Raw genomic sequence first — 27,251 nt, forward strand, 5'->3', positions numbered from 1 at the left:
AATGGGGAACTTCTTCAGTCCGTAATTGTCATGTTCTGTTCAGCTTGGGAGCTCACCTGCATATGACTGGGGGAAATCCTTTTTTCTCCATAACCATGCTTTTTCTTCTGTTTCTTCACTGTTTTTTTCCTCTTTATCTCATATTCTGCTATCCACTTTTATAAGAGCTCACAAATTAAGTAGGGCTAAAAAGGTGTGGGTGTTCCTGAAACAATCTCGGTGCCCTCACATTTAATCTCAAATTACAATCACAGAGGAAACTTGTGCTTTTATGTAACTGCCTTTTTTTGGAAGCCTCTCTCAAAGCAGAGCAGTCTGTCTTGACTCTCTCAGGAAGCTGCTGCTCCAGTTCTTGTTTCCAATCTTACACCACTGCAGTAACAGTTTCCAAAGTTGATTAGAGTATGTTTATTTACATTAGACGGTGTAATATAAAATGATACTACAATGGATGGTGAGGGAACATTAAAATGATACCAACCTTAACCTCCTGGAACAGGGGCAAAGCAATGTGTGATGGTCTAAAAACTCTACTATTCTAATTGCACCAAGTATGAAGAAACAGTGATTTCTCAGCAGTGTGAATACTGCCCTTGGGCTGATGACACCATTTGTGTCCGACACGTGTTGTGCAGCCACAGAATCTCCTGGCATCATTCTAATGAAGTCTAAAATAAATCTAATCAATCTTTCCCCCTTTTAGAAGTAACACCACAAAGCTGACATTTCTTGTTACATTTCTTGTTTATGGTATTGATGGGAAATCGAGAATGTATTTGGATAATTACAAAACATCAAACACAAGTATAAGACATCCAGACTACCGCTTAATACATTTTTTCTAAGTCTTAACACAGAGAATGACATCTAACAAATTTCCTGTTATTCTGATTCTGACATTTGTGAATCCATGTTGTTCCAGCAAAGCTTGATATTCAGAGCCACTTCTCTCCTTTCCCTCTGTCTGCACAAGCATGTTCAAAGACTGCAGCAGAGCTGTGCTCCTGCTCTTCTTTTCATCATCCAACACCATTTCAGCCAGCAAAATTGCACAGCCTAATTTAAAAACAAATGCATGCAACAGTTCTAATCCATTATCAGGCAAGAAAGTTTCTGGTGCCATGAAGATGGATGCAAACTACAAGACCTGGGTGATTTCCTTTATCATTTATAGATTTGCTCTGCTATTAAATCCACTAATCCACTATTCAATGAATAATCCACGCCTCTCACAAACCCCAGGAAATTCCCTTTCACAGTTTGCAGTGATCAAACACTCACAAGTCAAATCACGTCTCTGTTTTCAGGGGAAAAAGGGGATGACTTCTGTAGACTTGGCATGAGGACTATAGAAAATAGTAAGACAGGAATAGAGTTGCATCTCTTTGGGATATACTGCTGCTTCACATTTATATTGAAATTATGCAAAGCAGAGAGATGGAGTGGATGGCAAGCATTACAGAAGCAAAGGAGAAGTCAATATTTCTGTTCAATACATTCTGTATGTTTTTTTCTGTAGGACCAGAATTCTTTGTGGTGGGACTGACCTAAGGATGAAAGCAGAAATTAAGTGATCTGATTTACAGAGTCTTCTTCTCCATATTCAGACCTGTGAGGCAAAAGGGAATCCAAGAGAGGGCTAGTGACAAAAGCATTGTGATATATACTTGCCTTTTGGCCTTACACCAACTCAGATCAAAATAGCAGCAGTTCAGAGTGATTTTATTATGAAGTGCAGCATAACATTCATACCTTTCTGACCTTTAAGACAATCTCCTCAGAGCCATTCCAACTTGTACAGCTCAGACAGTCAATAATCATCAAAAAGTTTTAAAACTTAACCCCTCCTCATTCTTCATGTCAGGAAAATTTTCCTCAGTTATGCATATTGCTTAGAATCTTTTCAGTGTTAGATGATTAAATCCACTCCTTCTACCAGTCAGCAAAAGATATTCAGAGCAACTGAAAAACTAAATTTGTGTATTAGTAAGATGAGCTTATAATTCCTCAGGTGACTGGGCTCAATCACATGATTGTAGAACACCTGAGCCTGAAACAGACCACAAGAGATCATCTAGTCCAGCCTCCCACTTAGAGCAGGGCAGCTCTGCAATCAGCTCAGCTTCTTCAGGACAGAGATTCCACAACCTCCCTGGACCATCTGGTCCAACACTTAATTATCCTGAGAGTGCAAAGCTGTGGTACATGACCACAGACACCATGCCCAAGGGACTAGTGCTTAGTGTTGTGCCTTAATCACAGAGTAAATAAAGGCTGGGTAGTAGCCAAACACATTCTATTCAAATTTTACAGTCAGAGACATAGTACTTAGGGGCACAGTTTTAAAGTCTGTGACAGTTACAGGTGTGCCAACTTTAGGATTTGATTGTTTCTGACTCAAACAGCTTAGAGCAGCTTAAGGAACAGCATTATGAACTTCATGAGTAACTATGAGAAGAGACACATCGGATCGCCAGAATGAGTCTCTCGCAACATACAAACCTATTAAGCTAGGAGCAAGCTTCATGTCAGTGTGGAAAAGAAACATTTTAAATTTATTCATTTGAATATTTGGCCTTATCTATTTTAAATGTCTATACAGATGAGATCAGTCAAAATTCCATTCATAGAAACCTTCTGGTAATCATTAAAAACCCCAATGTGGTAAAGTCTGACATTTCCCTGATTTTGTACACCTGAAATGCTCTGTAGGAAGCCTGTTTCTCCTGATGAGTTGAGCCACTGTGGCACTTCTTCTTTACCCATTGGTCAAGGAGCAAAGTAACTCCTGATTAACTAATACTGGGGCAGATGCAACTCTTAACCTTCCTCATTAACCCTCTCTGATTTGCTGAGGTTGGTGATTCAGTATTGGCACAGCCTCTTGCACACTGGTTTATTGGGACTGCTGCTGTACAAGCAACAGGCAAAAACCTCACAAATTATAGAAAGCAAGCTAGTTTGAAAGTGTAACTTTCACTTCCAGAGAGGCTTCCATTACAGTTTAAAAAGAAAAAATAAATATCAATGAAGTATCAGGAAAGAAATAAACATTAGGAGAAGTGACATTTGTGACAAATTATCTGAAGAGACAGGATACAGCATGCACTTCTCCAATTAAAGACTGAAGCATGAAGAAACTTTTATTTTTTTAATTTTCATACATAAATTCTAAAACTCATCTCAGTTAATGAGACAGAAAGCATATACGGCCATTCAACCATATTCAGAAAATCCCAGAAGTGACAGTAAGCCATATGAACAGCTCTCAGCTGCAGCCTGTGCAGGTAGATACTGTGGCTGGAGGCCAGAGGCTGCTGAAGTTCCTCTGTGACACTACAGCTATTGTAGGAACATGTTTGAGGTTTGTTCTGTTTTCACTTTTGCTTGTAGAAGAAGTGCTTAAAAAGACTATATATATGAGATGTTTTTGAGTAAAGTCCCACACAGCAGTGAAAAAGAGGACTATCATCCCCAAATTCAAGCAGATGGTACAATATTAATTTTTCATTTCTGATAAAAATTAGTAGTAACCATTGAATACATTGCAGAGGGGGAATTCTCTTTAATTTTAAGGTCCAAGAAAATGGAGGTATTAATGTATCTCAGCACAAGCTTGCATTTTTAACTTCACCGGCTATACACAGCTATGCCAAGTCTAACTAAGCTTAATACAGTCTGCAGAAGAATTGGACATTAAGGTATTTCACATGCAGGAGTTTCAGCCTGCCCCAGACACTTTTTAAAATGCACAGAATTCATTCTGGCAAAAGCTGCACTCCAACTTCTATCCAAGGCCTGTAACAACCATGCTTCAGACAAAGGGCCAAAATGATCCTCAACTGCCAATACGAGCTGGTTGATGATGGGTATATTGCACAAGGGGTGAACATTCAGCATCCTAGATTGTTTCTGGGCACACTACAGTGACAGATTCTTCTTGAAGCACAGGACAGCATCTAATAAGTTTCCTGTGATCTTAATTTGTACATCTGTGAATCCGTATTTCTCCAGTAGCTGTTTATATTCTGAGCTGCTTCTCTGCTTGCCTTCAGTCATACTGAGGGATTGTAGCACAGCTACAGAAGGGTGCGTCTTCTGTTCATTGAGCACAGTTTCTGCCACTAGCAAGGCACTTCCTGCATTTCCAAAACAACCAAAGGTGTTTCTGTGTAAGTATTTTTAGCTTCAACTTAAAAGTGTTTTTTCAGAGGCAATTACAGAGGTCCCCTCAGATTGATTTTTTTAATGGTCTTCAGCAGAAATCAGTGCAAGAAGTTTACTTTCAATGATCTCTTCCTGGAAGCAACCATTTAATTGCTAAAAAGAAGGGAGAGTTTAGAGCACTGTCTCCAGAAGCTGAGATCACTTCCTGCCTATGCTCTTAAACTCAGCCTTGCTTTCATTTGAACCAAACAACTCCTGTAAGCATCTGTCATAACCCAAACTTTGCATAAGATTAAGACAGTCACTCAAAATTCTTTCATAATTTATAATCAGGATTATAGTTTATGGGCTAGGTCTTATTTTGCATCCTCTCCTCTGAAAAAAACTTCAGGTCTACAGTTGCATTAAGGAATCAGATAATCTTAGTGGTCAGGCTTTTCTGCTTTTTGTCTTCTTTGATCTTTAATACTGCCTGAATATGAGCCAGCAGGGTGTCTTGGCAGTCCAAAGGGACAACCGTCTTCTGGGGTGCATCAAGCACAGGATCACTAAATCCTGTGATTTAGTCAGGTGATCACCTCACTCTACTCTGTGCTGGTACTGCCTTGCCTTGAGTACTGTGTGCAGTTTTGGGCACCACAATATAAAAAAAAAATATATATATATTAGGCTATTAGAGACCATCCAAAGGAGGGCCACAAGGATGGTGAAGGGTCTCAAGGGAAAGCCTTTTAAGGAGCAGCTGAAGTCACTTGCTTCATTCAGCCTGGAGGAGATTGATGGAAGACCTCCTTGTGGTCCTCAACATCCTCACAAGGGGTAATGGAGGGCAAGTACGGATCTTTTCACTCTTGTGACCAGTGACATGACTCAAGGAAACAGCATGAAGCTGGGTCAGGGGAGGTTTAGTTTGGGTATCAGGAAAAGGCTTTTTACCCAGAGGATGGCTGGGCACTGGAACAGGCTCCCCAGAGAAGTGATCACAGTACTAAGACTGTCAGAGTTCAAGGGGTGTTTGGACAATGTTCTCAGGCACACGGTGTGACCCTTGGGGCATCCTGCATAGGGCTAGAGGTTGGACTTGAGGATCGTAATGGATCCCTTTCAACCCAGCATATTCTTTGATTCTATGTGTAATTTTGAGTGCCTGATGGTGAAGGGCTGTGAGGCCAAGATTTATGAGGTGCAGCTGAGGTCCCCTGATCTGTTCAGACTGGAGAACAGAAGGCTGAGGTTCCTTCATCACCATGTACAACTTCCTCCAAGTGAGCAGTAGAGGGGAAGGTGCTGATCCCCTCCCTCTGGTGCACCAGTGACAGGACACAAGGAAATGGAACGAAGCATCAGGGAAAGTTCAGACTGGACATTTGGAAAAGATTTTTCACCCAGAGGGTGATAGGCATTGGAACAGGCTCCCCAGGGAAGTGGTCACAGCACCAAACTTGCTGGAGTTCAAGGACCATCTGGATGACATTCTTAGTCATATGAACTAGTTTTAGTTAAGCCTTCAAGAGGCAAGGAGTTCTATTTGACGATCCTTATGCGTTACTTTCAATTTCAGATACTCTGATAATTCTAGGATTCAAATGTAGTAGAAAGTCAAAGAGGCTGCGTATTTCTCATTGTATGTGTGCATAAAGTAGCACCGAAGTCCAGCCAGTTTGCCATATTCTGGACACTACTGAGATAGCAAAACAACAGCAAAAGAAACTGCTGTTTCTTGATTTACCCAAAGGAACTTTACTTGGGCTAATTTTATGTATGGAAACACGCACATGGTTACTTAATTGATGATACAGGGCTTAGTGAGAAAGACTGGGCATGACAGGGACTGGGGATATGATACAGTTATATGTGAAGCCTGGAACTATAGTAAAAGCTTATTATATATACTTTTATTTGCAGCTGTGTTTCTTTCTTTTTCTTAATAGGTATTATCATAATGCAAGCCTACACATTCAAGCAAAGGCTACTATTATTGAACAAAAAATATCATAAGTTCATACTAGAAAAGCATTAGTCAGTGCTCATTAAAGATACATTAACATGCACCTTTAAGTTCACAAGATGAAAAAATGTACCTGGTCTGCAAACAGCTGATATCTTGCTTAACAGCACATGTATCTTTTCATCAGGCCAGTCATGAAGAACACGTGAAAGGATGTAAAGGTCTGCTTCTGGAAGATTATCCTTGAAGAAGTCACCTGTTGGTAAACAGAGTTAGTACATTCCTACAGAAACCACAGAGTACATACTGCAAAAACAAGGCGCTTCAGCAGAGTACAAAAGTAACAGGAATGAACAGGTACATGTATGCCCTGATTTGCAGCTAAGAATAGTTAAAGAGCAGATCATAGGCAAGAATTGTCTAACAAAAAAATGGAGAGCAAACCTAAAGCAAGGAAGGAGAAAAAGTTCTTTGTAGTCACCATTTTGATCTTGTCTAGAAATTAAATACCTCAGACAAGCACATGCAGCCTCTGCTTCTAGTGGTATTCAAAAATTACTAATTCATACCTATTTAGCCACATTCTCCAACCATTTTTTTTATCCCCACAGTCTTGAAAAATACTATGTCCCCATTTAGCATGGGTGAACCTATATTGCCCTGTACTAAGATATGTTTGGGGTTGGAGTGGCAGCAAAAGAACCTGTTTGTTCTCAAAGATAAAAGAAACCAGAAGAATGATCATGTGCTACATTTACCTGACACAAATGTTACCGGAGCAGTGTGCTGTCCTGAAGGCTGAAAGTAAGAGGTGTTTGCAATGACTTCTGGAAGGTCAAATACTGTGACCTTGAGATTTGGGTATACTTGTACTAATTCATGAGCCAGAGCTCCAGTGCAACCTGTTAAGAGTTTAAAGAAGTCAAATCAAGTATTTTCTCCCAGAATTTGCAGACATTTTTGAAGACAAGGCTGTATGTAACATTGTGAAATAGAGACATCCAATCAGAACCAGAGGTAGACAGCTCAACAACTAACATGGGCAATAAGACTTCCTGGTTGATAGAGCAAGGTTTTAAAGCTTGTAGAATGCAGGCATGACTCCTTACTGACACAGAATTGCAAATGTGACCTTTGATATCAGTACCTCAGGGTTTTTCTGGGGAGTATCAAACTGTAAATGAAAAGGCAAATACTTCTATTAGTTGAAGAAGAACACCTCTAACTGTTTAGCATTTACAAAGCACTGATACCTGAAATTTGACAAACACTCTCCAGCATAGTAAAGATTGTCAGGTTCTGGAGTCTCTGCACAAGTGGCAACGCTTGTACCAATATTGGGTTAATTCCTCTGAGATGCTGTCCACCTCCTCAGGCACTAAATAAAATATTCTTCCTTCAGTGGATCTTTCCGTATATAATAACACTTCCTCTGTGCAGCTCCAAGCACAGGGTTTCCTTTAAAAAAAGGAATGCTAAAAAGCAGCGTTTCTTCCAGTCTATCACTGGTCTTCAACATTTTGATGGACATATTAGATAATAACTACAACAATACACAAAACAAACCCATTAGAAAAGAATCAAAAGTTTTTGTTTTAGCAGTGCAGGGTTTCAGGTTTGACACCCCAGTAGTGGTGGTTCACTACTTTCATTACTTTTGAAGATCTTGGATATGCCTAAGTAGAGTAACAACACTGCTGAAAATGGCACTCCCAGCCCAATGCCGTATCACCTGAGCCACTATCTTATTTTCTGTCTTGAATTCTGTAACTGACTGAGACAAACATTCATTTATCTTAAGCTATACCTTTTAGGTAGCTCTTCTTTCAATTAGCTGCACTGTTCTTTTATCCTGACATTGCAATATCAGAAAAATAACAATAGATAATGTTACTGCAGTTCTAGTAAAAAAATATACATGTCTTTTAAGTAATAAAATGCAGAACTGAAATCAAGCTTTTCCCTTTAATTTGTATACAAGTTCAATTACAAGCAATACCTCCTAAATCACAAGCAGATTTAAACTGTGAAAGATCAAATGCTGTAGCCACATCTCTTGCTGTCAGGTGAGCAATGCTGTGCATGGCAGCCATAAAACGTTGCTTTACCTCCTGGCTGTGATAATAGTCCTAAAAACGGGGAAAAGCAGAGTAATTAAAGTTTATTTTCATAGTTAATTAAAACTATGTACAACCAAGGCAGTAGGTGAACATCAGAATTCCCAAAATGAAAAGGTCCATCAAAAGTGCCACTGACTATTTGCTCATCCAAATCCTTTGCTGCAGAGATAAGCAGATTTTTGCATCCCCTCAAGAATTCTGATCACACAGACATCTTGAAAGGACAGATTCAAGAGAATGAAAGAAAAATTCTAGTGCTCCTTCTTGATATCCTCACAAATTGCTTTCATTTCACTCAAACATTTATTCTTCCATGATGAAAAAATAATTAGATAATTGCACCATACCATAAATCAGAAACTTTAAGTTAAAGGTCGTTCTGGTTTTTTTTTTTTGATTAGGGAGCAAGCAAGCATTCAGTAGCAGAATCTCATGCCTTTACCTTTTCAAGGACACACACACAAATGCCTTTACCTTTCACTTTTATACAGATTTCAGCAGTTATGGCTGGCTTTGTAATTACCATGAAGTGGAAGTATCTCCAGGCTGTGGTGTGCATAGTGCCATAGGCAGCCCACAGATTCTGCTCAGGCACAACATCCTGTACACATATGGAGCCCAGGTCCAAACTGGACACAAGCATCACCCAAGCAAAGGTGATAACCCAGATGTTTAACCAAGGATGAGCTCCAGTGGTTAATTAAACCACTTAATTTGTATATAAATTTAGACATCTACTGCAACAGCTATCTTAAAGCAAAGTATGTTAACTCCCTTTAAAGACCCTTTGAATGATTTCCAACAGAGTTTTTGTCCTCCAGTTATTTAAGTACTAACATAAGGCTAGCAGAACTTTTAAGTCTCCAGAAGTCCTTATTTTGTTCCATTGACTATACGTGAAGGGTGTAAACATCTCCTTCAGGAGACTGCCTTTATCACCATCTTGAAGTTTAATACAAACTAAAGACCTCGGGATGTAGTCTGAAGTACAATTTAAGCCAGCAGTGCTGTCAAAGACTGCTCACACTACCAGCTCTCTGCTTACACAGGCACAGATATTTATGCCTCTCATCCTACTTCACTAGATGGGTAACTGACAAGTTAGGCTAGTGACACCCCTAAGTGATTCTCCAGTCTGATCACATCCACTTGGGCTAGCATCAGAAAAGGAATACCACAGATTGAAACAGAAGGATTACAATTTTATCAGTAATAGATATCAGCTTGAAGCTTATAAAAAACTACAAAACTTCATAAAGGAGATTAGATCCCTTCTCTATTGCATCAACACAAACCAGCTTTGACTACACAGCACAGCCTAAACTGGATGCACATCACAATCAACTGACTGGTGTCCAACATGGAAAGAGTGTATGTGTGATAAGGTACTATCTGGTGTTATAAAAAGGACACAAACGTAAATTAATCAGGCCCAGAGGTTGTTCTGAGAGCGTGTCAGTGGGTTGGGAACGCTTCACCTGGAGAATTTTTGTCAGCACTCAAATTTCCCAATATATTTTGTGATTGCTTCACTACTTCACAGCCTAAAGTTGAAGGGAACAGAAGCTTGAGACTGGTGAATTGCACTGTGTTTCTACCATTTCTGAGACTGACAAACTTTCTTCAGACAGCTCTGTCTCAATTTGCCCCTAGATAGGTTCTGGGCTCCTCACACCTGGTTTTGATATTAATAAAGAGTTTATATTACCTTAAATAGATCATCTGCTTTCTTTCCAAAGGCTCGATGATTCTGCCTGCTCCCTTCTTTGACAGCAGACTCCAAGTTTGTGAAGAGAGGCCAAAGGTGATCATTAGAATGGATAATGTAGCCATGAAGTGAGTATTTACCATCTGAGGTCAGGTAGGTATTTGCTGAGTCTGTATTTCTATAACCTTATGGGAAGAACACAGTTGTAACCAGCTTTGTTTCAGTACTTTGCAACTATTGTTTGAACTCTGAAGGCATGTTTCCCTGCATAAATAACTAGTAAATCCTGATCTTATGATCTACTATTAAAAATTTTGCACAAAAAGTAATTCTGAAAGTCTTGTTATTCCTAAAGGAGCAAGTACTTAGTTTCAAAAAAGAATTTAGATGCTGGAAAATATAGATACACACTGATTTTTTTTTTTTTTAATTTTAAACCAGAGTACCTCAGATACCTAATATTCAAGGGACAGTATTAGAACAGTCATTCCTCATTCTTGACTGTATTTTTGTTTAGATTATGGCTGTTTCTTCCCTGAATTCAAGCTTTCTCCATTTTGTCTTTAGGTCTTTTTCATTTGCCTTGTCCTCTAACAGAGTTAAAAAGACTCCTTTATTTTATTTTCTTCACACCTAACCATTTCAAGTCTTACTATGTAAATGATGCACATGGAAACTTCGAACTACATAATGTGGACTGAAAAAGTTAATTGTAATACTGACTCCCTCATTTACATACACATTCATGGACTCTTTCAGTTAGGAGCACTAAAGTTTAAGTTATTGTCCACAAAGAGGGACAGATTGCAGAACTCTCCCTATTAAAAGCCTGATCCTTTGCTGAAGACTGAGGACACTGCTGCAGCAGGAAATGGAATTTGACAGTCATTTTAGATAGAAACACAGAGTCACTGCAATAGAAAAGCCTTCCAAGGTTATCAAGTACAACCTTTAATCCAGCACTGTTAAGTCCACCACTTAACCAGGTTCTCAAGTACCACATCTACATACCTTTTAAATACCTCCAGGGATGGTGACTCAGCCACTTCTCTGGGCAGCCTGTTCCAATGCTTGGAAGAAATTTTTCCTCATACTCAATCTACATCTCCCTTGGCATACCTTGAGGCTGTTTCCTCTTATCCTGCTGTTTGCTACTTGTAAAAAGAGACTATCTCCCACCTGGCTACTTCCTCACACATAGTTGTGGAGAACAATAAGATCTCTTCTGACCCTCCTTTGCTTCAGGTTTAACACCCTCAGCTCCCTCAGCCACTCCTCATCAGACTTATGCTCCAGATCCTTCATCAGCTCCATTACCCTTCTCTGGAGCATCTCATTGCCTTTCTTGTCATGAGGGCCTCAAAACTGACCACAGGATTCAAGCTGTGGCCTCACCAGTGCTGAGCACAGAGGCACAGTCACTGCCCTGGTCCTGCTGACCATGCTACTGCTGATGTAGGTCAGGATGCTCATTGGCCACCTGAGCACACACTGGCTCATGTTCAGCTGCTCTTGAACACCACCCCTTTTCCACTGGGCAGCTTTCCAGCCACTTTTACCCCAACCTGTAGCACTGCATGGGGTTGTTGTGACTCAAATACAGATGACAGATCTGAGCTATTACACTGTTCCCTGGGACTGTCCATGCAACCTTTTCTTAGAAATTTGGTCAGTATTATGTCCAGAGAGCAAAAACAATCTAAGGTTTCCATAAAGGAGACTTGAATGTGTTCATTGCATAATGCCTTCCCCCACATGAAACAATTCCAGCTACTAATAACGAAAGCAAAGGAATCCATTCCCCTCTGCCCCAAATACAAGTTACCCACAATATCAAGTCAGAACCTGTGACTTTAAAAGCATCTCTTCCAGCCCTGCCTGTCTTTTAGTACCATATACAGTTGCAGGGTAAATTAATCACCTTGTGGTGTTTTCTCCAGTAATCCAAGAGAAGCACATGCATCAAGGAGTCTTTCAGTTCCACGTATAAAGGTTCCAACATCATTTGCAATATCCACAGCCTTCATTGGACATTTGTCTTTCAGATGATCAAATATCTTCAGCTTAGAGGCTACAAACAGAGCCTATGTATAGGTAAGATATTGTTATCATGCTGTGTTTAAAAGACTGCAATCAAAAAACAAAAGAATGATATTGTTTGTCTAGAATTATTCTACACAACTACTGTTAAACTACTGCAACACAACTTAACCGACCTCCTAAAAAATTGCTCTCTTCCTTCTTAAGAGGACTTCAATATCTTGGCCAAGTAACTTAACTTTTAACAATGGTGTTTGGGAGAGAAAGGAGCTCACAGTATTCTGGAATGCAGCCTACAAATTTTGTATGAAGACACACTTTTTACTGAGCTATTTAACTGACATAACAGTACATTCTTAAGCATATGAACCAAAACCAAAATTTGATAATAAAAATAATTATTAAATAATTATTAAAAATTAAATTTGATATACCCAAAGCATAAGAAACTCAAAACTCTCCACTAAGACAGTGTAACAGCTTCAGTTGCTAAAATGCAGGTCTTTATTTTATTAAAATTAAGGAAAAAACCCAAAAAGATTAAGAACAGAAAGACTAAAACTTCATAGGACAACTGTACTACAGGCACACCTTAACAGGGTGTGTACACATGGAATGGGGACAAAAGAACAGCTAGTGTTTGATGGTGAAGAAAAGCTCATGGGCAACGGCTGCCTTAAATTGAAAACCTTAGCTGAACTTTTTTAAAGATCTACAAACCAAACCAGAGAGTAAAGTTATTGAGGTATGGTAATATATACTTTTCCATTCAAAATTAATTTGCAATTCTACAGTTTCTGTATTCTGAAGCAGGTGAAACACCTAAAACCAAGGAGTTTATGGAGAGCACAACAGTGGAGGCAAATGCAGTATCACAGAATCAATTTCCTTACAACTGCAAGCAACTATAAATTTAAATCTAAAGATAATCAAGGAAAGAAGGGCCTTGACATTCTGCTTAATAAAAATCAAAGGGAGAAAAATATAATTAACTTTGAAAAGTAGGTCTGCTACTGCATGTATTTATATTCTATCATCTTCACATCTTTTTATTCCATTTTATAACATCTTTGTTATTCTAATAAGAACATATAGCTGTGACTTATTATAATTCAGGCTTTCACAATACTGAGCCAATTACATCTAGTTTACAACCAGATGGCTTCCGAGACCTGCCCAGTCTTTGGCCTGATACCAACTGGAAACTATTAGGACAGGAAAAAGAAGGTGAGAAGATAAGGCAGAAAACTTGGCTGACCTACCTGTTCAGTAATTCTCAGTTAAAAAAAAAAAATTAAAGAAGAAAAAATGTCAAAGATCTGAGTACAGATAAGACTATGTCAATTTGGAACATAGTAAACTTCAAAAGTTTTTTAACTTGCAAGTATTTAATGCTGATCCCCTCCTGTTCTGCAACAGAGCAGTTCAGAGGAAAACAGAAAGCAATACCTTCACCTGCAGGACATTTTACTCTGCTTTATAAAGTTCTTGAAGATTCACCAAGAATCAAAGTTCTTGAAGAACTTACTCTGCTTTATAAAGTTCTTGAAGAATCACTAAATTCACCTAAGAATCAAAATGAAAAAAACTTGAGAGTTTTTGTGGAAATAAATGCTTCTGTGTACTTATACCTATTCTGCAAATGGAAACATGATGAGTTTTGTCAGATCCAATTTATCACTACTGATAATTAATTTTACAAAGATCCATGAAGTGGGAAAAAAAAATCCCACTAGCTCAGCATGTGATTCAGTACTTGATACTATGACTTTATACTGGAGTAATGAGAAAGTAAAGCTCTTCCTTTTATTTCCAGCCTCCACTGTCTTTCACTGCACAAAACTATTCAGCATCACATCACTGTAAACAGTTTAAGTAACATACAACCACATGCTGATGATTCTCCATATTAATTTTTATTTAAATTGAAGAAATACTAAGCATCATCTCACCCATTCAAATACATCACTCCCTATAGGTACACAAGAAGTTCACAAATGCAGCAACCTCAAAGCCACTTTATTCCAAACCTTTCAGGACAGCTTTGTATGCCTGCAAGCAGCACGCCCACAGAACCACACCACATGATCACACTACAGTCTTCCTTAAGAGCTGAGCACAGCTCTCCACTGTTTCAGCAAAACTATTGTTCACTGTCTGGTGTGCCCGCCTCCATTCACCTCAAAGTTGCTGGATCTTTAGTTCCAAGTTTGCATTTCACAGCCACTTTACCTCTTTTTTTCCACCTCTTCCTAAAACACAAACAGCTTGATGGAGACCAGTGATCTATTAGATCTATTAATTTCTTCTTCCCTTTCTTCACTACTGTCTTTGCCACACTGGAACTATGTAGAAAATCTGGGAGTACTTAAAATGTCCAGCTATGCATTTCTTATCATGCCTGGCTGAAACACAGAGCATGTGACCTTGTTTGTGAGCTGTTATGAGTATGCCTCCATCAGATACAGCATGGATATTACCAGTTAATAAACACATCCAGAACACGAAACAGGTTATTAACAAATAATATTCTGAAGAGGCAATAAAAAATTAAGACCTTCCACAAAATTCTAATGCTAAGCATTAGAAGTTACAAAGGAAATATAATATATACAATTCTTGTCACACTTTTAAGTCAGGTGAGTTAACCACATTAAATGCTTTCTTTGAAGAGTATATAATTCCAGCTTAGTTGTGCTCTTCTGATCAGTAAAAAAAGAAAAATCTGCAACTTCTTTTCCCTCTCAACTCAAGAGATAAAATTATCCAATAGGTAACTGAAATGTCATAAAAAACATAAAAACAAATACAAAAAGACAAACCCAGCAATGTTTGCACTGCACCAGAAGTTTCAGCTATCGTAAGATTCCCCAGAACGTCAGTGGTCCTTTTTTACTAATGATTAATACATTCATTCCCCAGCTGAAGTATTTCACAATACCTGCTACATACCTGAAGTCCAGTGAAACAAATGTATCAGACAACAATGTAACGAGTAGTTTTATTTTTCCCTTACCTTTGAAGCTCTAAAACCATCCATCAGCTCTAGAATTTTGGATGGAAGTTTTGATGCACTCTGTGACACTCCATTCTGATTTTCCAAGGGTACTGTAAAATCAGTTCTGACAGCAGAGGTGTTATCAGAAGTGTAAGCAGCTCCTGAGGAATGCATGCCACTGCAGTCCAACTTACTAGCAACTTTGTGCTCTGTGAAATTTGAATTTTCTTCATCACTTAGGTTCTCAAAAGTGTCCACAGAAGGGATAGAGTCATACTTTTTATGTTGTACATTATGTTTAGAGGGCGGATAGTATAATTCTGCTAGCTTTTTGCAGAAGTGATTCAAAGGAAATCCCACCACATTCAAGAAGTCTCCATGGACATACTCAACTAACATTCCACCAAGGGCCTGGATACCATATCCACCAGCCTTGTCCCTGGGGGAGAGAAAGTACAAAGAGAAATCTGTAACATAGATCTAATTAAGGTTAAGAGTAGAGGTATCACAGAACACTAATAAACCACCAGTACTGCAGAGGCTGGCATAAAGACTGGTACCTAAGTTACAGGCAGATTAAATCTACTAGGTAGGCTCAACACTTCAGTTTGTAAATCACAAGATAAATATAAGGATCAGTATTTCTACAAAGGGTGAGGAGCCAAAGGTCTTGATGCTTCAGACAGTGCAAGTGCAACAGTCACCTAAGCAGCAGGTGACTGCATAAGTCATAAGTTACCAAGTCGTGGCTACCAAAAACATAACAATGTCACCAAGAGCAACACTGCCACTGGGTCACCAGATGCATACTGACCCTCACCAGAGGCTGGAAAGCCTTTGGGAATGTCAGGTCCCAAAGGAGCTCAACAAAGATGACCTTTTAGACCCTTTAGATGATCATAGAACGCATCTTGCAGATCTCTGTCATAGGAATACCTAAAATGAGGATTGGGAAGACAGGATTTTCTTGGAAAACAGCAACCTATTCAAATGAAATCCACTACTCTATTTAGCCCTATCTATCCATCTCTTGTGCAACCATCTGAGATTAAGAATAGAGTTGTGGCTCATAACACTGTGCTCTTAGATGTCATGGTAATACTAGTAATTTGGCACAGGAATGTACGTGCACAGAAACTAACCTTGGAAATCTAATTTGTCTTTAGATGTAATTATGCAAATTCCACAGACTGGAATGGAAACATATACAAGTCAGATAAGCTGCAGTAGACCCAATAATTTTACTGTTCTCATACAAGGAAGAAGGCAGTTAAAAGTATGTTTCCTACATAACAGCAGAATCTGAAAGCCTATGTCAGCAAGCTTAGAAACCAAAGGTCAGTCAGTCTCAGATCTATTAACTTAAGGTAGTATAAAAATATACAAACTGCTTGAGAAAGAAGGTTACTACACAAAAAAAATTATTGCTAATTTTTTCATCTTAGATTTGATCAGAAACAGCTCTTTATTTTTAGTACTTACCTCCGGATTCCCTTTCTAATAGCATGCTAAAACAAACAGAAGAATCAGTATACCAGCAAGTAGGATTTTCTGAATTGCTATAAATTATGGAACAGGAATTCTCCTTTAATCTTTAATTGCAAGCACTACCTTATAGCTTTGTCATTGTTTAAATGATTTCTTCTTTATATCAACTAAATTAGGAATATTATAATGACTAAAATGTCTTCTCATTTTTCAATGAAGTTATAGTTACTTTAGTATATGCTTACAGGTAGGCAAAAAACATTATAACCATCAAAAGCAGCAGTATCATACCCCCAGCAAGAATATTAACAGAAATGGCTATATATTTATTTCTCTACAACACTTTATGTTCTGGCATTGGATCCTGAAAAGAACATTTATATTCTGTATTTTATTCCTTCACAGTAAAATGTGAAACTGTAGAGCTGAAGGCTCTGTCATCATCTCCTTCCCAGACTGCAGTAGAGTCCTTTGATTTCACTGCCATCAGAGGAGAGCTACTAAAACCACATAGGATTTTCAGGCTAGCAGTTGTAAGCAGAGACAGATAAAGTTGTTCATAAGGGAAAGATTACAAAATAAAAAGCTGGGTGGAAGTCTACCCATTATAGTCTACCCAAACCAGTTAGGATTACTGTGGTACAGCCTTCTTTCTACAGATACACAGAAAAAAAAGAGACAGTGCCTGCAAGTAGAAAGAGGAATAGGAAAAAAACAAAAAGCAAAACATCTTTCTGAAGCCAAAATTTGAAGGTTTTTATAGCATCATCACAGACTACCTTGAGACAGCAATTTCCCCTCCTTCCTTACCCATACTTTATGTCAGCTATGTATTCTAGTATTACTCTGTCACCAGTGATTGACTTAAACACTATATGCCAATTTTCTTCTTGCTAGAAAAAGAAATCAGTTTAATTCTCAAAAGAACTAGTAATTTTTCTTTTATTTTTTCATGTGATTATTAAGTCTTGTATTATTTCAGAAAATTATTTTACCATGTAATTTTTTTTTAAACAAAAAACAGGTTTTTTGTTTAGAAAAACCTGTATGCATAGAATTGTGTAACTTGTATAAGTGGACATGGAGGAGGGAACAAAAATAAACAAAAAAAAATAAGTGCTGTGAGATACTTCTCCTTACCATTTTGCAAAATTTATAGGATACTGTGTTTAGTAGTTCCTTTGCAAAGTCAGAGTAAGTGCTTCCTATTATATAAATGTAATAGGAACATTTATAAACACGATTATATAAACAAAGATCATTTGGCTTCTGCCTCAGAGAGTAATAAAATACATTCTCAGGAACCTTGGTGTCACACACCGTTATTAGGAGAATGAACAGGACAACCCAGCACTGCTCACAAGCTGTTTTGGTGCAGCAAACTACTGCTAAAGCTATTTGCTTCCAGAAGAAATATTCAGAATATTCCAAAATATTTTTCAACCTCATATTCTTCCTAAAAATCCATGGTCATTTGTCCTTTAAACTGCAATTTTATGGCACACTAAATCTAAACCTCATACTAACTAGCAGAGTAAACATCACCTTCCAAAAACCTACGTAGGAATTTATTACAAGCTGTAGTCCTGCCAAAATATTCTCTCCCTATAATCCAATTTAAAATCAGTCTATTCAGTAAGCTGTGAACCTTACATATTCACAAAGTATGCCTCATTTACACATAAGCATTGAAGTATATTCAAAGTCTACACTGGTTTATTTTCCCCAGTAAAACGTGGCTTTGTTGTTTTATAGCACGTAAGAGTTTAAAAACCACCGCAATTTCTTACATGGTCAGAATTGAAGCTACAGGGACAAAAGTTCACATTGTATCACTTAATACGCAGTCCATAGTGCTAACTGTGCCTTCAGGCAGCTTCAGCTAACACAAAGGGAAGACAAATTCCTTTCCCTTGTTGTCTCCAAATAAGTACTTTTTTTAACCAATCTAGTGAACTTAATCTTAGGGAGTAGTCATTAGGCATTCTGTTCTCATGCTATTTCTTCCATGGAGTCACTGTTGTCTGGTATATTGTCTTTGCCAATGTTGCCTATATAGGTCATAACTATATTACCAGTGTAGAGAAATGCAGAAACTGAAGGACAATTTTGGCATAGCAACATACACAAACTGTGTTTTCACTTTTCACAAGGATAAGTAAAAATTAAGCTGGTGTTCCTTGCATCAGAGAGTGATTTTGATAAACTAAATTCTAGCACCAAGTTCTAGCTTTCTCCCAATACAGTTCCATGATGCCCTGATTATCCAACACTAACTCTTTTCACCTGTTTGTAATGATTTATGCATTGTCTTGGGCACTGAAGATCCCTGAATACCTCTGCTAACAGAAAGATAATTGTATATTGTACAATTGCTTGCTCTAATCCAGAGGATTTCAAGTCTTCACTTTTCAAGTTCATTAGGGTTCTAAAAAGGTAGCTCGCTTTCACTGGAGAAATGACAGCTTTGCACAAGAACAAAATAACAGTGACCTTGCATCACCCATACTGTCATTTATTATACTCACAGAGCAAAATTTCACAGAACACAGGACAATATTTTACACTGGCTTAATAATGTACTCTAAGGCCTAGTCTCAAGTGTTGAGTGTTGGCATCAGGGTCATACTTACATTGGCTCCCCACTATGAATATACTCCCATAAGAGCTCTTCAGACAGCTCAGAAAATTTTACTTTAGTCTCTTCATAGAAATCGGTGATTTCCATCTCTAGCTGATTGTCTAAAGAAAGAAAAAGGCCTTATGAGAAACAGGAATTATAGTTTAGAGAGCATAACATCTAGGTTGTATTTCTTAATAATTTGACAATTTTGCTTGAGAAAAATTAGATATATTGCATAGATGTATGAAATGACTAATAGTGTTCTTTAGGGAGAGTGGGCTCAACTTTCCCAAAACAGTAAGAGTTTACATTTTCAACCTCTGCAGTCCTGTGTCAAGGCTAACAGACTGTTCCTCCTGTATGGAATATATTCTTAAAATGAACAACCCTTACACAAAGCTTTTTATGGATGCTGGAACACACATCCAGCACTGAGTACAAAGAAGGCTAAAAGCACCCTTCCAACTTCATGACTGTTGTCAAACAACTCTTAACAACATATCAGAGTCCAACATGTAGCTGTCATAAAAGTGGGTACGTGCAGCTGCACCTGCATTTCAGACTTGGGTATCCAGCAATCCCATCAAGAACCACTGCTGTCATCTTCCTATCATCTCTCAAGAGATGACAAGATTATTTCAGACTTCTGCAGCTGGAAGGGGATGAGGGAAGGTGCAATAAAGTACTGCACACCTGGGTATGGACTCTGCTGCATGTGGTACACTGTGACCCTGCTGTCACTGCTGACAGAGGCTTTTCCAAAACATGTTCAAAAGGTAACAGCCTTGCACAAATGAGTGTGCACATTACAGATTATTAGCTCTCTCTACTCTTTTATATAAACACCAAGCGTTTCCTGTTACCACCATTCTGGTAGCAGTGGAAATGCTTGAGGAGGAGTAGGAAATATCTGCAGTACAGACCAAAGGAAGAATGCTAACCAATTTCTAATGGTGATAGTGTGAAGCCCAAACAAAGTAAGAAAATTGGTGCATATGAAGACATTACCATGTCCTTCAGCATTGATAACAAATTCTAGTCAGCTCAAAATAAAAACTTCACCTTTAACAAGTTAAAAAACACATTGTAATTATAAATTGTAAATACAGTTTATAATAATTCTACAAAACTGTTCTATCTATTGCATCTCTTGGGGAATCTGCCATCTAAAGCTATATTTTTATTCATCCGACTGTGATGCAGTTCAAATTGGTAAACTTCAAATGAGATGTGCTGTTATAGCATCACTATTACAGTTGGGTGCACTTAACTTTCTTCCTAGAGTAAACAGTTAAAGGTGTTATTTACATTGCTGGGCTGCTCACAGGAATTCCCTGGTAACATGTTTTATTTCTTTTGCAGCAGCTCTCCCTCTACTGTACTAGCATATTAGCAGTACTATATCACTAACTTTAATTCTATTTTACAAGAGTTAAGAGCAACCATTCCAGAAAAGATTAAAAACTGTTAATCTGTGTACAGAAAGACTATGTCCAGCAAAATGTCTGCAAAAGCTCTACTAAAAGACTTTTGGCACAATTATCAGACGATGCTCCTCAAGTCCTCCTCAAATTATATTAATGGTACAATTTCCATAAAACTATTCACTTTCTCTGTAAATTATGTGATAGAGAACATTGGTGTATTGCTCCCTACAGCTTCTTAACAGTCTGAGGCATTAAGCCTCAACTGGTCTAAGCACAACACAGAATGAAGTTGATATGGATCACATCCAGCTCAGTCTCACAGTCTGTAGTACCTTACTTGAATTTAGTTTAGAATTCCACAACTTACACTGGCCTTTCAATTAGTCTCATAGCTTTCAGAGACAGTATTTCTGAACTCCGTTGTGTCTTGTTGCTTTCCCTTCTGTGTGAAAACTGAATACAGGAAGAAGGTTGTCTTTTGTGGGGAGTCTTTAATTTATATTTTGATAAGGCAGTTCTTGAGTAGAAAAGCAATTTAGACTGTATATGAAACATTTTCATCCTGTTTCCTTACTTGTACAAGCTATCACAAGAGGAATTTTGAAAACAGACATTGAATTGCAATAAAATGATGCATACCTTTACTGCAGCAGTGTATAATAGCCACGCCTGTGAAAACACTGTGCTCTTTCCCATTTAACCTGTCAGGCAAAACATGTCCATTAAGCAACAGTCCTATTAAATGCTCTACATGATTACACTGCTACACTCTGAGAAGCAGACCATTATATTAAGGTATCACTCAATGGATCTGACATGCACCCTAAACAAATAACTTATTTCAGTATTGCTGAAAAGATAATGGCAAAACAAACAAAAAAAATAACTACATAAAAAACATTACCAAAAGCTGCAGTCATTTCAAGTCTCAAAAATACCACTTGTATAAGAGTAGTTCTTGGTATCAACTCATTCACTGTACATCAGGAAAGTGACTATTCCAAATGCATTAGAAAAGGCCAGTTGGCATAAGTACTAGTGTTACAGCCATCTTTGCTGAAAGCTGGCAATAAACAGCTAGGTGATGTAACTCAGACTAAACATGTAATAGGGAACTAGAGCATATGTTCTCATTTCACCCAGACTGGCCCCCAGAGATCCCATTGCAAGCCCGAGTGCAGAGAAGGGCTTAGATTGCCTTACCCCTGGCTCTCTCTTGTAGTGGCTCCAGAGTGCCACGCTGTGGCCAATTAGTTCTGAGGACTTTATTTTCTGCTGTGTAAGCAACACATGTATAATGGAAGGGACTGTGAATTTTTGAAGAGATTATTTAAGGAATAATCTCGTAAAGATTAGCCAGGATGAGATCAGAAGTATCTCACATGCTCTGTCCCCCACAAGATTCCACACCAAATTGTTAAGATGAAACAGTGTGTGAAAATTTTCACTTGACTCCTTGGATATATGCAAAAATGCATCATCTTGTCTGCCTTTTTTCCTGGAGTTCTAAAAAGTTAAATATTAAGTACTTTTCATAACCCAAATTAAGAGATTGATCTACTAAACTTACAACAAACAAAACCCCCCAAAAATTGCATGTATCCCTTCTGTGGAACCCTTTTGAGAATCTAAGTGACGGAGAAATTGCATCTTCAAATTTAATGTCTTACTTAAAACTACAGACCTTGATAGCATCCTGTAGGCATCTTGCTTATCAACTGGTTTCTCCAGGATCTGCTCATCCACAGACTAAAAACAGAAAAACAGAGTGAGTGTGCTTCTTTTTCTCACTTTTCAGAAACTGAGGTCAGAAATGATGTTCATATAATGATTCCAGCCAGAGCTCCAAACTTGAGTCTATTGAGTAGAGCAAGCAGCACAGATCCTTTGGTAGAACAGGTAATTAAGTGTCAAGCACATGAGTGCCATATTCTACCCTCCAATGGCTGCACCTCTCAAACAAAAGGATAATTCAGCTTTTTCTGTCCTTAACAGTTCACTGTCTCTGTGAAGAGGTCAGGTATAAAGTGACCTCCTCCTGCAAGGCACAACACAGAACAGTTCACATGATCTGGACTACTTGACAGACAAGTCACCTGAGGACAGAATTTCCATAACATATTAGGAGATCCAGGTCAATATTTACGGCAGTATTAGTGTCCCCAAAACCAGTAGCAAGGCTTCTAGCTCTCAAGACTTCAAAAATTACCTTGTTGGGAAAAACCCCTAAAAGCCATATCAACAAACCCCAAAAAGATGTACCATAATGAAGGTATAGCTTCACAGTGAAGACAGCTTTCAAACTTAAACCTAAAGATATAAGTATTTTCTACACTTGTCATAAATTAACTTAAAGACTTCTTACCACAATAGTGTCTGCTCCTATGACAATATCAGGTGTTCTCATATGCTTCTGCAAAAGCATAAGAAAGAAGGCATTTGTCAGAAGATGCAAAGAGAACAAAATATTTTAAGACATAAGGTAAGAAAATAGCAGTTTACTGGTTTAGAAGTAGGGCTCTACACTGACCTGAAAACAGACACTATTTCTCCTTTTGCACTGTTCGCAAAATAGTAAACATTTATATCGCCATAAAAGTGAGGCTTGAGCACACCATTCTCAAGCCACAAATTTGCCCAAATATGTTACTGATGAATAAATGCATCCAGGAAATAAAGTGCATTCTCAAAAGTCAATCTGGTCTTCAAGGTGGCAAATAATTCCTTTAAAGGAAGTGCTTAGTGCTTGGAAGCCAGAGAATACAGCCGTCTAGGATCATTTTTTCCAAGCAAAATTTTACAAAATTTTTTAGCTACACTTCATGTTTTTCTCTCAAAAGGGAACATAGTATTTTTTTTAATATGAGAGGTAGTGATATATAAAAATTCCTTGTAAATCTTTCTTGACTTTAAACAGTACCTGTCCTTATAGCTATGTTTTGATTTACCTGCATATTATACTGCTGTTACTTATCACAATATGACATGAAACCTGCCTGTGTTACCATTATAATAAAACATTCATAGGGAGGCAATTCTTCTAGACAAAGATTTGATGTGCTCTAAATGGTTTAACCATATCTAGAATTAGTTTTACAAATTCCTGTATGAAGAAGCATTTTGAAATCCACTGAACTGGCATTATCACCAGCACAGTATTTTGCAATGAAAGCCCAAAGTAAGTCATTTAGTGAGGCTGGGTTTAAAATCCACTCTCCTATGTTGTACCATTGTCTGGAAAGTAGTTGACAGACTCCTGGGTAACGATTTACATTGGAGACCATGCAATATTTGCTTTGACGAATGGTGACATCTGGCAACACTGTTAATTTAAAGTGTTCAACATGCCTTTTCTGTAGAATAGGATCAGCAAACACCCCTCTCAGAGCTATATTATTAAGAAAATATTATAATCCATTTTGTGAGATTTAATCTGCTTGACTTTCAAATAGGTTCTGGTAGCAAAGAGCCTTATGTGTTCAAACAGTGATCACAGCCAAGGGCATAAGTCAAACACCACTGATAGTGGAAGTTGCATCACTGGTTTTGATAAAATTTAGGATACAAAATGGATGCCTCGTGTAACAGAATCTGAAATAATATCAACTTCTCCCTTCTTAAAATTAGATAGACAAATTCTGATTTAAAACATTCTGGGCAAAGAAAGAGTAATTTTTTTTTTTATGCTTTCCTCCAGTACCCACAATTTCTGAGCTACTCTTGTCACTCCTTCAGTGAAAGCTACAACAAAGCACTGGAATCACATCAATGTTTTTCTGTGGAGTCTGTCTCCACAATCAAGAAATACGTGGAATGAAGTTAGCCATACACCTGACTGTTGAAAAAAAACTATGGAATTTATATTCTGCACAAGAGTTGGTATGATGCTGACAATAGATGCAGGCTGCTTCAGTTCGTGGAAAGCCTGAACTGCAGGCATGAGACTTCTGATTAGGCAATTTCAAGATACCATCTTTCACAAATGACAGGAAAACATCCATTAGCCTTCAGTGGAGAAAAAGGACTCAGGGATCACTTAAGCAGTGCAAGCAAATTAAGTCACAGGAACATGCACCACCTAAAGACAAAAAGCTCACTTCTGTAATAGCAACTTACTACATGCATTCTGTTTGCTACTTCAAGAGCTTTCTGTTTTGCTGTTTCCACAGCATACTCATAAGGGGCTTTAAAAGATGACTTTTCTAGTGTCTCCTTAAACCAGGATGGAACCACCTCAAACCGCAGGCCCTGTAACACAGGAAAGTGATGCAGTCAGTCTGACCTCATCATTAAACATTGCTCCCAAGGCATATTAAGTGAATAGCAAATTTGACATCTGTTTTTTAGACTTTAAAACACCTCCCCCCCAAACACACACAAAAAAACATTCCTAGTGCTTCTGTTGGTGTTTAGTGCATACATATCCTTTGCAAACAATCTAAAACAAAACAATCAGAACTTTGGTGTGTATATTTGATTTTGCCTTTATTTACTAGAACCTAATCACATTAGTAATTTCATTATTCTTTTTGTATAAAAACTATGAAGTGTATAAGCTTATACTGTTGTATAAGCTTACACACTCCATAAACAGAGGATTATACTAATGGCTTTTTAAAAATTTAATCCATCCATAGCACTTTACTCATGCAACAGCAGTGCACATTCTTACAGGAGCTTTACTGCACTTTATGTATCCTTATACATATGATAAACAGAAAACAAAACCAAAGAGTTTCTGATTGGTTTCATCAAACAATGCCCAACTATTCTTCCAACTTTTTGCTTCTAGGCTACATTTCTACATTTACTACACCCAGCAAGCATATTGTGTTTCTAATAACTTAGTGTATGACTGAACCTCGGTGCTTCTCCACACATCCTTATTTTGAAGTTATTTCTTCCACTAAAGCTCAATTTATCGATTGAATTATTAAGAATGGTAATACTAAGCAACCTAAGTTCGATAGGTAATACCCAAGTGCTATTCAAAAGCGTCTCGCAGCCCGCCCAGCGAGGCCAACACGTCCCTCCGCAGGGACTGAAGGATCTGAATGACAGGTTACGACCTCCTTTACTCTGCACTAGTGCATTCCAGAAAGGACACATCGCCTCTATTTCCCCGCTCCCCTCCCACTGGTCTCATGGAGCGGCCGGGCCGGGAGGCGTCGGGCCCCGCAGGCCTGGGCCGGCCCTTGCGGCCGCCGCTGCCCGCAGCTCCCGGCCGCACTCACCACGTTGGTGAGGATCTCCTGCCGGCGCGGCGAGGCGCTGGCCAGCACCACCCGCTTGCTGACCAGCTTCCCCAGCACCGGGTTCAAAACCATGGCGGCGGCCGGCGGCCCTCAGCCTCTACTCCGCGCTGCTCGGGGGAGGGGAGGCGGCGGCGGCGGCGGCCTTATGTGGCGGCGGGGCCGCGGGGCGGAGCCGGGCCGGGGCGGGAACGGAGAACCTCGGGGCCGTGGCCTTGGCGGCACGGAGCGACCGTGTGTGGGGAAAGTGGCTCGGCAGCCGCTCTGCCGTGAGGGGAAGGGTTGCAGCTGTCCCGGTCGTGCCGTGCGTACCAGCTGACGGCAGCCTTGAAAGACAGAATCAGTCAGATTGGAAAAGACCTCTGAGATCGAGTCCAACTTATGACAGAATACCACCAATAGACCATGGCACTGCTCCAGCTTTTCCGTAAATACCTTAAGGGATAGTGACTCCGCCTCCTCCACGGGCATTCCATTCACCCCATCTGTGAAGAGATTCTTCCCTGTGTCCAACCTAAACCTTCCCTGGCACAGCTTGAGGCTGTTTCCTCTTGTCCTCTTGCTGGTTGCCTGAGAGAAGAGGCTGACCCCCACCTGGCTACTGCCTCCTTTCAGATGGTTCCAGAGAGTGATAAAGTCCCCCCTGAGCCTCCTTTTTCTCCAGGTTTAACAACCCCAGCTCCCTCAGTCGCTCCTCGCAAGACTTGTGCTCCAGACCCTTCACCAGCTCCAATGCCCTTATCTGGATCCACTCCATCACCTCTATGTTCTTCCTGAATGGAGGGGCACAGAACTGGACACAGTACTTGAGAGGTGGCCTCACCAGTGCTGAGTAGAGGACATGCATCATGTCCCCTAATGCTGCAATAAAGTATTTGGAAAAGAGGTGTTACCACTTTTTCTTAGCTCAGAAGGAAGCCTAACATAAGAAGGACATGAAAGTGTTGGAGCAAGTCCAGAGGAGGCCATGAAGTTGATCAGAGTTGGAGCGCTACTGCTACAAAGAGGGCTGGGAAAGCTGGGGCTGTTCTTCCTGGAGAGGGTTTAATGGAGACCTCATAACAACCTTTTAGCACCTGAAGGGTGAAAACAGGGAAGTCAGAGAGGGACTTTTCACAAGGGCATGTAGTGATAGGATGAGACATAATGGACACAAACTGAAAGACGGGAAATTTAGGTTAGTCATTCCGAAGAATCTTTGAGGTCCCTTCCAACCCATACATTCTACGATGCTGTGACTCTATTTTCATCATCACCTGTTGCATTTTCATCAAACTTTAAATATCCCCTATTTGGCCTTTTAAGTGAAAAAGTAGAGAAAGTAGTAGAAAAAGAACATAAAAACTCAGTTTATTTTCAAATAGTGCATGATGCTGCATGTTTTCTCAGTTGGCTTGGAAGAAAGTGAAATGTATCCTCCAGCATTAAAAATATGTCCAGTCATTAAAACAGCAGTTTGCATTGCATATTTGGATCTTTT

The 27,251-nt window shown here is 39.0% G+C and overlaps 1 protein-coding gene across 5 annotated transcripts; it reads right to left on the reverse strand.

The window, feature by feature from the left end:
• Positions 1-399: 399 nt before the first annotated feature.
• Positions 400-26,585, reverse strand: ASMTL (acetylserotonin O-methyltransferase like). Of its 5 annotated transcripts, none has more exons than XM_053934956.1 (13): positions 25,754-25,943; positions 24,636-24,767; positions 22,885-22,932; positions 22,204-22,268; positions 21,159-21,220; positions 19,103-19,211; positions 15,000-15,420; positions 11,865-12,027; positions 9,944-10,128; positions 8,115-8,244; positions 6,874-7,017; positions 6,249-6,371; positions 400-1,056 (listed from the first exon to the last, which is right to left on the reverse strand). In XM_053934956.1, the coding sequence occupies exons 1-13, from the start codon at positions 25,844-25,846 to the stop codon at positions 842-844; spliced, it is 1,890 nt and encodes a 629-aa protein (XP_053790931.1). In that variant the 5' UTR covers positions 25,847-25,943; the 3' UTR covers positions 400-841. The 5 variants fall into 5 exon arrangements, with proteins under 5 accessions (XP_053790931.1, XP_053790933.1, XP_053790932.1 ...); XM_053934958.1 differs by having other exon boundaries at positions 964-1,547; positions 25,754-25,946; XM_053934957.1 differs by lacking the exons at positions 400-1,056; positions 25,754-25,943 and adding exons at positions 3,542-4,139; positions 26,207-26,585.
• Positions 26,586-27,251: the final 666 nt, after the last annotated feature.

This window comes from Vidua chalybeata, chromosome 2, assembly GCF_026979565.1.
Source record: "Vidua chalybeata isolate OUT-0048 chromosome 2, bVidCha1 merged haplotype, whole genome shotgun sequence".
Lineage (NCBI taxonomy): Eukaryota > Metazoa > Chordata > Aves > Passeriformes > Viduidae > Vidua > Vidua chalybeata.